At 42.9% G+C, this 16,515-nt stretch overlaps 1 protein-coding gene across 6 annotated transcripts in view; it reads left to right on the forward strand.

Annotated features, from left to right (window-relative positions):
* The window catches only part of GPM6B (glycoprotein M6B), a 277,755-nt gene extending 263,926 nt beyond the window's left edge, over positions 1-13,829 (forward strand). For 4 of the 6 annotated variants that reach the window (XM_030201577.1, XM_030201573.1, XM_030201575.1 and 1 more), the window contains 3 exons: positions 1,831-1,904; positions 4,073-4,138; positions 12,293-13,829. In XM_030201577.1, the coding sequence (XP_030057437.1) occupies positions 1,831-1,904; positions 4,073-4,138; positions 12,293-12,442 (290 nt within the window). In that variant the 3' untranslated portion in view covers positions 12,443-13,829. Of the gene's footprint in view, positions 1-1,830; positions 1,905-4,072; positions 4,139-9,515; positions 10,638-12,292 lie in introns of those variants that run through there. The other 2 variants (XM_030201574.1, XM_030201578.1) reach the window with 1 other exon arrangement.
* Positions 13,830-16,515: the final 2,686 nt, after the last annotated feature.

The raw sequence follows: 16,515 nt of genomic DNA on the forward strand, positions 1-16,515 counted from the left end.
GGATTGCAGGACAGGCCTCAGGTAGAGAGGGGAAATGCTGGAAAGGGATGAATGGAGGGGGCAGGGGACAGAGGAGCATGGATTGCAGGGCAGGCCTCAGGCAGAGAGGGGAATGCTGGATAGGGATGAATGGAGGGGGCAGGTGACAGAGTAACATGGATGGCCATGGATTGGGACGGCAGGGCTCAGGGAAAGGGGAATTGCTGGATAGGGATGAATGAAGGGGACAGATGGGCATGGATGGATATGGATTGCAGGACAGGCCTCAGGTAGAGAGGGGAAATGCTGGAAAGGGATGAATGGAGGGGGCAGGGGACAGAGGAGCATGGATTGCAGGGCAGGCCTCAGGCAGACAGGGGAAATGCTGGATAGGGATGAATGGAGGGGGCAGGTGACACAGTAACATGGATGGCCATGGATTGGGACGGGAAAGGGGAATTGCTGGATAGGGATGAATGGAGGGGACAGATGGCCATGGATGGATATGGATTGCAGGGCAGGCCTCAGGCAAAGAGGGGACATGCTGGAAAGGGATGAATGGAGGGGGCAGGGGACAGAGGAGCATGGATGGCCACACACACACACTCTCTATCACACTGTGTCTCACATACACACTTGCACACACTCTCATTCTCACACACACACTCTCTCACAAACACACTCACACCCAGACTCACTCTCTCTCTCACACACTCACACTTTCACTCTGACTCTCAAACAGTCACTCTCACATACACTCTCCCAAACATACATACTCCGAAGAAAACCTTGCTAGCGCCCGTTTCATTTGTGTCAGAAATGGGCCTTTCTTACTAGTAAATAAATAAAATAAAGGCAGGTTTGACTCAAACAATGCAGGCTGCCCAAGACAGGATGGATTTTTTAGCAGCTGTACATATGAGACAGTCAGTACTGACGTTTGAATTGAGCCTTGTACATCTGTTCAGATAAAAATATGTAGAAATGATCAGATGAATGTTTTTAAGCTAATGTCATCTTGGAACACTGGAACTAAATGTAGCCCTTGGGGACAACATGCTCAGTCGGCTTTTCAGGTTAACTGCAGTGAATGTGCAGGAAATTGTATACACAACCTCCATTGTATGTAAATGTTTCCTACATGTATATAGTTGATGGCCTGAAAATCAGACTGGCCAGATGGCAGTGACCCGCAAGGAAAAAGCTGAGAACCATATGTTCTGTACTGTGGCAAAGAGGATTTAATTTAGACTTTTCTACAATGTCAATAATACAACATGTGTAAATGTCATTTAGAGAAATTGTATAGGTCTAAAATCTAGATATATCCCACTGCCCTTCTCTAGATTAAAAAAAATAAATAAAAATATATATATATATCATTCTATGTTAAAAACACCTCAGAAGGGCAAATCTTTATGGGAGATTGTCATGTTTTATTTCAAAATGTCCCTCGTCTGTGCTTTCAAATACGGCAGCTCTGCAACCTTCCATATCTTTTTTTTTTTTCCCCATTAAAAAGAAAAATGCTTTTCTCTCTCTCCCCTCTTTGCGAGATCTAATGGGAGCATTCTGTGCTATGTGGGAGACTGATTCGATAACAGCCTGTTGGCAGGCAGAAGCTGGATTTGATCTGTGGATGATGCATGGTCTCCAGGAGGTGTGCTGCTCCAGAATTCCTACTGCCAATCCACAAAGCAGCAGCACTTGGCAGCTTGCGTGGGCGCGTGATAAGAGAACACAGATGGCACGTGGGTGGGAGAGGGAGGAAAAAAACTTGAAGGAGAGTCAGGAATTTGTGCTTTTATATTGGGGCTGTAACATGCAATCGTGTTCGGTCATGTTTTTCAGGCATCATACCGTGGAGTGCTTCACCTGGCAAAGCATGTGGCTCAACCCTGGAGAGTATCTGCAGCACAAATGAGGTAGATATGCTGCCCTTCCCCCCCCCCCCCCCCCCAAATCTTTTCACTTTTGCAGTGCTAGTCCATTCAGGAACACTGCTCAGAATGATTTCTCTAGAAATACATTTCCAGGTCACCTCACTACACCACCAGCTGATTCTATTCCCTTCCCTTTCAGAAAAGGCTGAAACTGTCACTCTTAAGCGTATTTTATTGTATCGAAAACAGTGTAGAAAAATGTGCTGCTGTGAGTAATGTAGTTCTAATATGACCACTCTTTAAAGCACAAGACTTGTCTTTTGGAAGTCCATCAATCAGCTGCACACAATAAATCTCCTTGCTTTTGGACAGGTTTTCTGAATATTAATATGCTGTAGCCATGCAAATCTGTCTCTCATGCATAATAGGGATATCCTGAAAACCTGACCTGTTGGTGGCCCCTTGGAGACTAAGAGTGAATATCAAGGTTTTACTGGCTATCTTTTTTGTGTGTGTGTGTGCACATCGTGGCTTAATGAGAAGAATTTGTGGGTCAGGTTTGGGACGCTGTCAGATGACAACCATTATCTGACTCTGAAAGGACACGTGCAGGTTGCCCAAAAAGTCTTCCCCCCCCCCCCCCCCCCCTACATAGTTACTGTCAGCCCTAGTACACTAATCATGTCTATAGTGCTACTAGACATATGCAGCACTGTACACATTATATGCAGGTACTTTTTCTGTCCCTAGTAGTGGTAATAAACCCCAAAAAGAAAACTAGACATTACCACTGCCTGTGTGCGAGTGCCCAGTCACTTCCAGCTGGTGTCTGCTGTGTTTAGCTGTAATCCCCTGTATTCATTCAAGTGTCTGCACAGAAATGATGGATGAAAACCAGTGGTGTGCTAGAGGGGGGTTCTCACGGGCTCCTGAGAGCTATTTGCTAAGTTTTTAAGAATTTTGGGAGCCGGTTGTTAAAGAAGCCCCCCCCCCCCCCCCCCCGGCTACTTTAACTGGCTCCCAAAATGTAGGCTTGGGCCCCCTCCTGAATTCTCTTTTACTTTGCTGGTGGGGATGCTCAGCCCTGTCAGCCAACTAAAAAGACTGCTGTTTATCCCCTCTCCTTGTTTCCAGTTCTGAGCAGCAGGCTGAAACTTCTCGAGCATGTGCAAGAGAAGTCCCAGCAGGCCGCTGAGAGCCAGAAACAAGCAGCAGGGAGTAGTAGCAGTCCATTTATTGGCTGTCAGCAAAGGTATGCCTAGCGTGCCCGTGTGAGGGGGGCACAGAGGCATGCGTTGGGCCCCTCCAAACCAAATTGCAGGGCTGGCTACGCCTGGCGAGAAAGCCCATTGTTAAAAATTTACCAGCACAACCCTGGATGAAACACTGAATCTGGGCTAGTTTTGTAGCCTGCATCAGGGCTTACTCGCTGTCTAATGAGGTTACAATTTCTCATGAGCTGCAGTTGGATGCAAAGAAAACTGTCCTAATGTCAGCATATAGTAACTCAAGAGTGTAAAACTTAAAAGGATTTTAATTGGACAGATTAAACAGGTAAGACCTAGCAGTGAAGGTAGATTGCGTGTAAGGTTCACAGGGGCAGTCACAGGGTAGAACCGTGTTGTTTACACTACAATTGGCGCTGCCTTGTACTACCTGAAAAGAAAAATACCCAAAACTGAAATTTCAGTTTTATAATTTTTTATAGTACAAACCAGGGAGCAAACCTAAATTGCAACTTCAAGAAGTTTGATTTTTGGGTGTGATTTCCACTAGAAAAAAAAATAACAGAACATTTACTTAGTCATAAAGCAGCCACACACAAACACCTTACCCACCACTCATGGTTTGTTTTCCAGAGGTTTGATCACCGGGGGGAGTGTTCTTTTGAAAGATTCTGATGGATTAGGGGTGGAATTTTTCTGAAGTGCCGAAAAGGCAAACTTGCAAATAATGCTCCCGTTTTTTAAATACAGTAGTATACGTTCTGGTCAACTGAACTGTAGACTTCCATGTTTCATTAATTGGCAACTTGAAACGTTTTTACTGTTTTGGAAATTAATTTTCCATCACCTTTATTTAAAAAAAAAAAAAAGTCATTATAAATAGAGAACAAACTGTAATAAAAATTGAAGGTTCACAATTAACCTCATATTCTATAACGTGCAGGTATTATGTCATGTTTATTTTGCCTTACAATTCTTTTCTAGTTCTACATGTCCTATCACCTGTTCATTGTGGCTTGTGCTGGAGCCGGAGCCACTGTTATTGCACTGGTGAGTAACACGCTGCAAATTCCAAATGTAGAGTGAAAAAAGAAAAAAAAATGCAAAGCAAAAGTGCATCATTAAAAACACATAGAGATCAATTTGTGTGCATCTTTTCTATCATTTTACTTTGGGTGTTTTATGGATTCACTTAAGTGAACTTGCTTAACTTTGAAAATAAGGGATTAGAATGCAGATAACTAGAATGCCAACCATGGGAAGCTTCTCGGGACCTACAATACAACAGGTCATACCCACCTCATGACAATGAATCCATGGAAAATGGTTACCTTTGGAGACAAAATAAGGCTTGATCCTACCAAGAAAGTAAGTAAAACTGTTGTGTCTAGTTACATAGCATCACTAGAGAGCTCAATGCACTTTTTCTTCTCCCTCAAAAAGATGCATAAAATTCTGAAATGAAGCCAAGCTAAATATGGCCTGTTTGTCTCCCCACTTATAACATCAAAATGCTGCTGACTGCAGTAGGTGAGCAAGTTGTAAACTATGCAGTGGAGAGATAAACCTTGTGGCACTGATATTTGCCAGAATAAGAAATATAATTGAAAAAAACATACAGCAAAAGTTTGCATAAGTTTTTTTTTTTTTTGTTGTTGTTATCTTTCTAGCCAGGGAAGGTACTCACTTTCACTGCACAGCCATTAAGTAGAATCCTCAGAGGTTTTGGCTCTTTGTGATCAGCTTGAACCTAATGCACCATTCAATAAGGCCACAGTTATTAGGCACTAATGGGTTGATGATCAGAAGCAAACGCAGGTGCTAGAGGCCGTTAACGCCATATTAGCACCTGTGTTTGCTACTGCCCCATGATCAGAGCCCCTGAGCATGTGAAACAATACACTCGCGGGCTCTCAACGCAGCTAGCAGGGCTCTTAGCGCAAGTAGCATGCAAATGCATGCTAAATGTATTCCTCCCCAATGATCAGCTTGCAGCACGCCAAACATTGGTGCACTGTTCCGCGGTAAACCCTACGCTAGCTCGGAGCTGGTGTTAGGGTTTGCAGACCATTGGGGAGGAATGGTGAGCCCTGTCCAGCATGCATTTACATGCTAGCAGCCCCCCCACCCAGCAACCCTGACCCGACCCCCCCCCCCCCCAGCGACACGGGCTGGAGGTCCAGAGGAGGTCCCCTCGACCCCCCCTCCGACATAGGTTCAGGGGGGCTGGAGATCCGGTGGGTCTCCAGCCCCACCCAACCTCCTCTAGCATCCCCTCAGATGTCCCTGACGGCCCAATGGGCCGCCAGTCAATTCCCCCCGCAACCTGGTAGTCTAGCGGCCATGGTGAGCCCTGTCCAGCATGCATTTACACGCTAGCAGGCTCCCCATTCTCCCCAATGCAGCAGTCCTTCCCCCAAGCAACCCTGACCCGACCCCCCCCCCCCCAGCGACACGGGCTGGAGGTCCGGAGGAGGTCCCCTCGACCCCCCCAACACAGGTTCAGGGTGGCTGGAGATCCGGTGGGTCTCCAGCCCCCTCTAGCATCCCATCAGATGTCCCTGATGGCCCAATGGGCCGCCAGTCAATTCCCCCCCCCCCCCCCGCCAACCTGGTGGTCTAGCAGTCCTTCCCCATCCCCTACCTTCGTTGGAGGAGGGAGTGGCCTCTCTCCTCTTCCATTGGTGCCACCTCGAAAATGGCGGCGCCCTGCCCAGTGCATCCTGGGATGCGCTGGGTGGGGCTTCACACTGCAATCCTCCCACAGTTCTACCCTATGATCAGAGAGAATAGCAAGCTTAAATTTGCATGCTATTATCACTGATAATAGGGGCGATAAAACCCCACGCTGTTCCAGCGCTATTTTTAGAATGCTGTTTGGAACAGCGCAGGGCTTTCGATCATCTGCCCATAAGGGCCTGATGCTGAAAGCAAATCAGACTTGCAACGCTTCATTTAGACTGGTTTTAGTCAGTTTAAATGAAACATTATTTTGAGGCTAATGCACAGAGGCAGCCACTGCTTTACCATGCATGGAAGCAGTGACCAAAAGTCTTCTGCTAATGAGCTTGCCTGCATTAAAATTCCGTGCAGTGCTCAGAACAGTGGGGCACGGAAACTCCTTGCACTAACGACTAAAATCTACTGACGGCTCCTGAGCTGTCGGTAGGTTTTAGTTGTTAGGGCAGGGTGACTTTTACAGCTGCACTTGCCTCCTAACTTCTCAGGCGGCAGCAGCTCTTTCTGTTCCCCCGCACACTTACCCCTTTGCTTCCTCCTATCCACTGCCAAAAACCTTTCTTGCCCTCCCCCCACCCCTTTACTGGACATGCGCACAAGAGCTGCATCTACTGCACAGCTCTTGTGGGCATGCACCAGGAAGTTCCAATCCCTTTACTGACCAATGTTCAACGTTAACAGTGGGCATATAATTTGCAAGCTGTTAGTGTTAAGCATTGGTCGCTTAAAAATCAATGCTCCACTCTTTTAATTTTTTCTGGCGCTGTGTTCCGTGCATCTCTCCCTAAGGGAGCAATTCTACAACTGGATGTCTGTATTTAGGCGCCCTCAGGCTGTGCAGTAGGACCTTAATCTATAGTGGCACATGGGCACCCAGGTGCTGTTGTAAGACTACTTGTATAACCTAGTATCGGTGTACCTAACATTCTGGTGCCCATAGTTATACCAGCTGTATCATTGGCATTAGTGTGGGTGCATAATTTTACAGTATTCTGTAAGTTAAGTGCATAAGTGGATGCTCCGCCCATGTTTACATCCCCATGCACAAATACGCACTAAGTAAATTAAGTGGTTATTTGCAGAATAGCACTCGGGCACCCTACTAATACTTTTGCGGGAGTGTATACATGTATGCACATAAGTGCTAGTATTCAAAACATTTAGGCGCATAATTGTAGGTGCCTGGATTACAGAATTGCCCTTCATGTGGCTTAATTAGAATTTAGAATACAGTTGAAGAGATCCTTAAGATTTTAAAATATGGACTTGAGCCATCTAAAGAGGCTCATGCACTCAAGCTGCTGTATGTTTTTGGGTTTGTTTGTTTTTTTGCACTATGTAAATGCCTGAGGGGCTGTTTACTATGGTTTTCTAATTGGCCTGCATTGTTTGCTGATACTGCAAGTTATTTGGTCATTCATACATGCAGATCAGCTCATTACCTTGTCAACCTTTTAGCACAGCTCATGAAAAAAACTTCAAAGGCTGCATTATGGGAGCATTGTCTGCTGAAGTGGTAATCCCAGGCTGTGGGCTTAAAGAGGGGCTGCAAGACCCCTCTACATGCCTCTCACCCACCCTGTCTAACTTGCCCCAAGTCTCTGCTATCCCCTTTTTGTCTGGCCCATAAATATATAACGGTGCCTTTAAAGGTCCTTCATTAAAGTGATACCCCAGCCTTCCAATCCCACCCTTTTGTCAAAATTTCTTCTCAAAGAGTTGACCCAAAAGATCTCCATAAAGTAGAACTAATGAGAATTAGAAGTGATCCTTATTCATTCCTGCCATGCCACTACTGTAATGCAGTAGTTCTTAACCCAATCCTTGGGACACACCCAGCCAGTCAGGTTTTCAGGATACCCACAATGAATATCTATGAGATAAATTTGCATGCATTAGCTCTATTGTATGCAATGTATATTTCATGCATATTCATTATGAATATCCTGAAAACCTGGGTGGCTGGGTGTGTCCCTAGGACTGGGTTGAGACCCCTTGCTGTAATGCAAAATGTCATGGGTTAACATATAGCCTCCTTTCTCCTGATGGGCATGTGTGGGCATACTAAAAGCCTAGCAACCCCTTTCCTCTGAGCTGGTAAGGAAACTACCACCATGCGTTGTCATGGCCAGAATATATGCATTTCCAAGCTGTAGGGATACAGGGAAATAACTCACATGATCTGTTAAACTGTGCTACTAAGTTACTTCAGTTTAATAAATCCAGTGGGAAAATTAACTTGTGATAAAATAGTGCAATTAACACACAGCTTTTACTGTAGGTTAGTAACTAGGCCCCTAAATAAATTATACAGAAATGATGCTGATTTCCCTTTTGGCAGGAGAAGGTAAATGAAAATTTTTTTAATTTTTTATTCCATTTTGAGTAGGGTGCTTACTGCCTGAAATTTGGGCACATTCATGGGGGCCACCATCTTTGTTGATTTACTTTTCCTGTGTAGTTGCATCCCTTTAACCTTTTGATCAGCCTTTTTTAGTTCGGACATTTCCTTTGGACACAATGATAAATATGCATTTAAATAACCCTATAGTCCACCTTTAGTATGGTTAGAAAGTGGCCATCCTTCCTAAAGACTCCATTGATGTTTACTTGTAGATGTTAATGTATTCTAGGACAGGATCTAATTTTTAAAAAAAAATGTCCCCTCTTATGTTTTCTTTAGGGGAGACACCAGTATAACACAGACACTTTAGTTAAGAGACTGTACCCTCACCTCCACCTTAAATTAACCCCTCGAGGTTAATTTTAGGTTGTGGGAGAGGAGGGGCCAGGAAGGTGATGTTGCATTGGTGAGAACCTTGGGCACATAAGGTGATACCCGTCAATTTTATACCCTCTAAAATGCCCTACCTCCTGCCTGCATGTCTAGCTTCTCCACCTAGATGGCTGTTGAACAAAGGCTCAAGCTTTGTGGAGCCATCATAGCCACAAGTTGCCTGCAACCTCATGTTTCTTTTTTCCCCTGATTTTTAACACTACTTGCACCAGCTTTTTACGCCACCGCTGAAGAATCCACAAAGACTAACCAATTTTCATGTTGGGCATCTCCAGACTTGTATCTGCTTTAAGGAGTAAAATTAAATGGTTGATTTAAAGCAGCAGTACTCTATATTTTCAGGTGACGGTTTGTACCCTTTTTTTTCTGGTGGCTTAATGCTGTAAGATTCTGGATATGGGCATCTCTTTGGCCTTTTTCACTATTATGGCTTTCGGCAGATCGAAGAGTTGGGTCTATTAAGCATCAGAAATATCCTGATGCATCTAAATCACAACAGCAGCATAGACTGCTTACATGACAATGAGGAGCTGTATTCTGTATTTTATATCAGTGGAGGCCCTACTTATAATAACAATTCACTAACTTTGTAATTAAAATGATCAACAATGTAGTACGGGGAGGGGAGGGGAGGTCTAAAAATAATACAGCTAGAAAATGGGCCAGTTGATATCCTGAGGAAAATTAGAAGTACTGCTGCCTTAAATTTGTACTGAGAAGAGCCAAATTGTGTGTTCATTTGTGGCAGTCTATGATTTTGTCCTCTTCTCATTCAGGCCAAAGTATGGTTATTGCTAAAAATGTATCCAAGGCTGCTTCAGCCGTCAGCTGTTTGTGTCTTATTGTCATTTTGTGTTTTGTTTTGTTTTTTTGTTTGTTCTCTTCCACCAGCTGGTCTACATGATGGCTACCACATATAACTATGCGGTTTTGAAGTTTAAGAGTCGGGAAGATTGCTGCACTAAATTCTAAATTGTATAGGTCCCATAATGAGCTTTATAGGCTGCAGTGTTGTAGCTTGAAGTGCCACTGACATCCTGCACTGACAGTCCCGCTTTAGCATTTTGTATGACAGTAACTTTGTGAATAGCTTTAATAAAACGTCATATTAGTCTGTTAAAACAAGATGTTTGTATGTGAACCATGAAGTGGATGAGATCTGGCTACATTTTCTGTTCAAGATAGTAACATTGTTACTCTTTAAGAGGAGCTTATTTTTTTGATCCAAAAAAACATTTCACTTGTCTATCACTTTTGTTCAATGTGCAAACTGGATTTTTGTATTTTATCTTTTGTGACAAGGCATTTTTAAGCAAACTTTGGAAAAGTTTGGGAAAACTGGAATACTGAGCTTGCAAGCTCATCTCCCTCGCACACTTCATTTTAAGAACTATAGCAGAGCTACCAAAAGTTGCACGGAGAGACATGATTTGAGGGAATAAAGATCCTAAATGGTGGAAGTCATTAAATACTTGCACTCCTATTATATCAAGAACTAATAAATATAAACATAGGAGAACTTCCCTGCTCCTGTGTGTTGTCTAAAGTGAACTGTGTAGTGGACTGCACTTTAAACTGTAGTTACTGTCCTTGGCTTTCTGTTCCAGTCTAATGTACACAAACCTAATCCATGGTTATAATCAAGAAAGTGCTGTAAAGAATAATTCTACATTATAATAGTCTTATACAGCAATGATGGCAGACGTTGTGTATTTCCATATTCAGACAGCTGACAAGAGGGAAGGTCAAGGTGAAGAGAAAAGGTACTTTTCCACTAGTGATTATGGTTAATACTTGGAACAGGCTTCTAACCGAAGATTGAAAGAGCAAATGTAGTGGTGGAGTTCATACAGGCATGGGATATACACAAAGGGACTTGTTCTCTGATCTTCTCCTTCCCTCTGACAGAGTCCTGACAGGATGGTCCTTTTCTGTAAGCATCTCTTTCTGTAGGATTCACTGCTATCTGAGCTTTCATAAACTTTAAATATTTATTCCAAATATCACGGCCAACACAAAAATAAAATTGAGAGAAAATGGCCAAACTATCTTGTTTTGGATCTGAAAATAAAGCCCCTAACTAAGCTGTGTATCTTTTATATGCTGTACATATATATTTTTTCTTTTTTATATGACTGAGGTCTCAAAGCCAGGTCTTGGGGTGCAAATCTGATTAGTGGAATGTGAAAAGGCAGAGAGGAGAGAACTAAGGTTTACAGATGAACATTTGTGGTATGAAACATGGCAGGAGTCAGTATTTCTCAACCTTTATTTCAGGGTTTTGAATTTGCTTGACCTTTGTGGTGCACTGAATCAAGTTACTATGTTTTTAAGTTTTGTAATCCACTTACCCACTAGTTGCTGGGTCTTGAAAATACCAGGAATTGTACTATTAACAAAATTGGAGTCTAAAAATCTATAACAAAATTAGGCAAATTTATAAATGTATGCAGGATGAGGATGGTTGCAAGGTATGATTCCCCCCACCCCTATGTTTGTGATTTTTCTTTAACCTACAGCATGACAACTCCCCCCCACCCCACCCCACCCACACTCCTCTCCCCACATTCACTGCACAATCCTCTTTGGCACATCCACTTGTCTTTACAGTTCTGTCCTCTAGGCTCCCACCATGCCTTGCAAAATCCTTTATCCTCTACATCCCACCATTCCTTTCATTAGCCTGGCTCTTTCACATCCTCCTCCTCCTCCTCCTCGCTCTCAAGTTGGCAGGAGCAGAGTAGCACTTTGCTAGTTTGATTTCACTGCCTTGTTAACACTTGGTGCAAGCAGGAACCAGCCTGTTCAGACTCTAGAGTGAGGTCAACAGAGCAGATGGCAGATCTAAAATGCTGCACTCCTGGCTGGGGGGAGAGTGGAGGATGGCACTAGTGCTGTTGGGGCATACAGGTTGAGAAGCACTGCTCTTCTAGAATGCAAAAAGAAACTGAATAAACAGGTTTTCTTGCAAAGTAAACTGCAATGAAGTCCACAGAGTCTCAATGTTCTATTTGTAGTTGAATTAACACATTTTGCCTTTTAAGGTTTTTTTTTTTTTTTAACAGTTCTGGAAATTGCATGCTTTAGTTTATAGGTAGTCTTTTATACTGATATTTTACATATCCAGTATATGTAATTTTCCTGTTCTTAGTTGAACACTAGCCAGTTCCCCCTATTTACTTTAAACATAATTTTAAAATGCTAGTTTATGGAATGCATTTTTACCTCCTTTGTATAAAATTACTCAGCTAGAATCTCTGCATTGAAAATATGAATATGTTCTGTCTGCCTTTAGTCTTCAGGCTGTAGTAAGGTGCAGATCAACTTTCCTCCTTTTACAGCTTTTTCTCTCCTGTTCTGTGCTAACTGAAGTTTTTGGAGACTTTCCAGCACTTGTGCACACTAACCACCTCCAGCGTTACTATTAACTATAGAATGGAATGCATGTCTGACATTCTAGAGATTCTCTGAAATTCTTTTGTCTGATTTCTTAATGGTAGAGTGCTTGCTAGTATAGAAAAATAACCTACTCTCTCTTCAGTAATTTCCCTTTTTATGTCTAGACATGTTTTAAAATTTAAAATGCTGCTTTTCTATTAATCTGACTAGCTGCTTGCTTTGCCTCCTTGACATGCTCACTAGCCATCATGCTCACCCTTCTTTTCCAGATCCACTTCCTCATGGTACTGTCTTCTAACTGGGCCTACTTAAAGGATGCAAGCAAAATGCAGGTCTACCAGGATATCAGAGCAAAGGAAGAGCAAGAGCTCCAAGATATCCAGACACGATCAAAGGAGCAACTCAATTCTTACACATAAAATGCCCGACCAAGTAACTCAACAGAAGAATTTGTAGCTCTGACAAATCAGCAAACTGCCCTGCAGTAAAGATGTATATGTCCACCAACCTAAGAGAAGTGTTAAAACTTAACATTCATACTCCAGGGACATTAGGAAAACCTTCCAATGGATAACCTCTTAAATGTACACTTAGGGAGGCGTTTCAGCTCTAGCATTTTAAAAAGGCAGCATGTCATATACTTACCAGTGACTACTCATTTTGAGGTTTGTAAATCCAGCATTAACCCTACCTGCTCTTTCCAGTAGGAGACATGTTTAGAGCTGCGTTTGGGTTACTTAAAGCCACCAGCACCAAGGAACGGAGGTAGTAGATGTCGCTGGTAACATCACTGTAATTATACCCCCTACCAGATGTGTTACAAAGTGCTCCTGTTTAAAATGATAGTGGTTTAGCCTGTTAAAAATTTGAGTTTGCACATTTTATACAAGTTCCTTAAAAAGAGAAACCAAGCAGCAGTTATGACCTCCCATTTCCCCAGAATTTGGGTGTGGGGGGGTGGGGATGACCTTTTGTTCACTATTTTACAAATCACAGAATTATTTCTGAATATCAAGATCTTGTGCTTTTTCAGCCCCAAACTTGGCACAGTCTTAGTCGGTTGCCCAAATGTTAACCATGTTTTGTTTTCTGGAACCTTTCAATTATGTTTGTTGACTAGTGATTGTGAGAAATTCTGTATTGGTCTTCATAAAATGATGCTTAATTTTTGAAAGGAAAAAAAAAAAAGCACATTGGTGCTGTGAACATAATAGTGTTACTGTAAGTCACACACCCATGTTAAGTTGTACTCTTGTGGTTTAGTTTTGCCAGTTGCATTTCCTTGAAAAAAGTGTGGAAATGTGTTACTGTAAGAAGTACATATATCTGAAGAACAGGTCTACGGTCTACTTACTCATCTTACAGGTATTGCTATTAAACTGTGGGCACAAGTGGTTCAGGTATCACATTCTATTTGAATTTTCTTTGGTTAAATGCCTAAAAGTTCATTTAAAATGAAAACAAATGTATTGTTATGTAGAACAGATGTTACAGAATAGCCTAGGTGTTTACCCAGTTGCATGAAAGAGAGTTAATATTTCTACAGCATTGCAGGTGATTGTTCTAGCCTGGTGGTGTTATGTAAGGATAATGAAGGCAGTGTCTTAAAGCCTAATTCTTTTCTAATTCTATGTAGCCATTACTGGGAGTTTTTTGAAGTTTTGTTTAGTCTAATATTTTTATGTAAAAAGCATTAAATTTTGCTATGTATAAATTTTTGTAACCTAACAGTGAATCAATATTTTCTATCAGTGCCAAGGGCTTCCTGTAGTTATATCCAAGTGTTACAATAAATATTTGTAGATAATATAATCCATTGGTGTGTTTTTTGCGCAGTTGTTTCAAATACACCTTGAAATTAAGTAACCAGTAAAATCAATACACAGCACCGATGATCATGTGGGGTTTCAAGTCTTTCAGATGTCTCCAAGCCACTCAACTCATATTTTTATTTTTTTTTAATTATTATTTACAATGAAACTTTGCAGCAAATTTTGCTGTAGGAAGCTGGAGTACACCTAATCACCTGAAGTGTTCATTGCTGCCTTAATGTAAATTGGATGCAAACCAGATAGTTCATCTATTATCGCACCCCCTGGTTTCTTGTAGCAGTTAGGTGGCATTCCCATAAATGTCAGTATATTTGCACATTAAAACATGCTTAAAGTAACCACCACCACCTACTGGAGAGGGTACAACTGCCTGTCTGTACTTATGAGTTTGGGTGCATAGGTGTTTGTGCCTAGGTGTTAGCTGGGAGCTAGAAGTGATGGCAGCCACAAGAAAGTCAGTGCTGGGGCCTCCAGCCTCTGTGGCATAAAAGCCTGCAGGTGGCAATGGCCATATTCAACATGCCAACAGGAGCCAGTTCATACAAGCAGAAAAGGAGGCATGCCACAATCACCCTGCTGATGATAGTAGCTGTGTACAGGGGAATCAAAGGCCACAGCAAGGAGGTTGGGAAGGAAATGGGGGAGAGGGGGACTGGTAAAGCAAGTAATATGAAGCTATTAGTATGGTGGAAGGGGAGAGGTCAATGATTGTGAGGAGGGGTAAATAATGGCAAGAAGAGAGGCGGAAGAACATCAAGGAAGAGAATGGGAGGGGACAGGAGTGAGAGATAGGGAAACATTTCGCAGCCTGATACAATCAATGGTACTAAGCCATGCAGATTACTGCAATGGAATCCACGCAGGATACAAAGAACAACTCATAAAGAAACTTCAGACCGCTCAAAATACAGCAGCTAGGCTTATATTTGGAAAAGCACGGTTCGAAAGCGCCAAACCCCTCAGAGAAAAAAACTACACTACCAATCAAAGAACGTATCGCTTTCAAAATCTGCACCTTGGTCCATAAAATCATCGGTGAAGCCCCCAGGATACATGAGAGACCTCATAGACCTACCAATAAGAAACAGTATCAGATCAACACGAACGTACCTAAACCTCCACTACCCAAGCTGTAAAGGACTCAAATAGAAATCAACCTATGCATCCAGCTTCTACATAAGCACACAACTGTGGAACGCACTACCAAAAGCCGTGAAAACAATGTACAACCACCTGAACTTCCGGAAATCACTAAAAACCAATCTGTTCAAAAAGGCATACCCGACCGACCCAACCTACGTGCCTAAACCTCGCAACACAATGAAACCAAAGCTCCTAACAGACTACACAACTCTTCCTCTCTACAATTCCCCAATGTGTCTATAACACATGAACCTTATTCGTCCACAACAACTGTCTGGATTTGTTTGACTACGGGAAATGGCGATCGCCTCTACGGTATTATGTAAGCCACATTGAGCCTGCAAATAGGTGGGAAAATGTGGGATACAAATGTAACCAATAAACTAGAGAATAACTGATTTTTGGTTTTGCTGCTAAAACTGAACTGAAATTGGTCTTCTAAGTTGAAACTATGCTGTCCTTTTGTTCCCCCCCCCCCCTAAAAAAGGATTATGCTCTACTCCTCCCCCTCCATAGTTGGGGATGGCTCCTGCACTGATTATAAGGTAGGCTGTGAGGGGGGGAGCTACTCCTGTTCAGGGGAGGGCCAAGCTGGGCTGTAGGCACTGAAGCCAATCTCAAAACTAGGTACTACTGCCCTGAATTAGCCTGTCACCCTTTAGAGACGTCTAAAGACTTAATTCACAAACATATGCATTTCCCCCATTCTTTAAACACCCCCCCCCCCAAAACAAAAATCAACTTGTATTCCTTACCTATTCCATTTCACCTAGAGCTTTGTACACATCCACACCTACAGTCTTCCTCTAGACAGACACACACATGCTAACCTCACATACCACCATTTACCCTATCAACTACACAGACCTTTCCATCCTTAAGCATATCTGTATAGAAGCTCAGTGGGAAAAACAGGGTGGAGTATGCCAGTATAGGAAGGGAGGAAGGGGAAACATAGCATTCTGTCAAACTGTAACTATACATATTTCATTTTGAAACTCTACCAGACTCTTAGGGGAAAGGGGTTTCATTGAGTGGTGCTGGGAAGGGAGGACGATCTGAAGGATGAGGAGAGACGGATGGAATCGCAGTAGGACAGCAGAACTCAGAGGAGGGAAATGGGATCTCAGGTAAGGGGGATGGAAGGATAAGGAGAATCACAGTAAAGGAGGGAAAATTCAAAGGGGGGGGGGAGGATTCAGGCATTAAGATTGGCTCAAAGGTATATATGATGCTGACAATTTGGTGGGTTCACCTCCTAGGGCCCCTCCCTGCTTCCTTTTCATCCCCCCCCCCCCCCACTTGCTTCTGCTGCTGCACTACTGCTGCAGTGTCTATCCAGGCCTCTGGCAAATAAAAATCAGGGTGATTGGTGGTAAGGAGCCTTGAGCTTCCATGCATACTCTAGGCCTGCTGCCCCACACTCTCAGGGAAGTTTGGAAGAGGCAGAATGTGTCAGAGCTTGAGCATGTATGGAAGCCCAAGATCTCATGCTGCTGACTATGTTGACCTTTTGG

This window comes from Microcaecilia unicolor, chromosome 4 (genome assembly GCF_901765095.1).
Source record: "Microcaecilia unicolor chromosome 4, aMicUni1.1, whole genome shotgun sequence".
NCBI classification, from domain to species: Eukaryota; Metazoa; Chordata; class Amphibia; order Gymnophiona; family Siphonopidae; genus Microcaecilia; species Microcaecilia unicolor.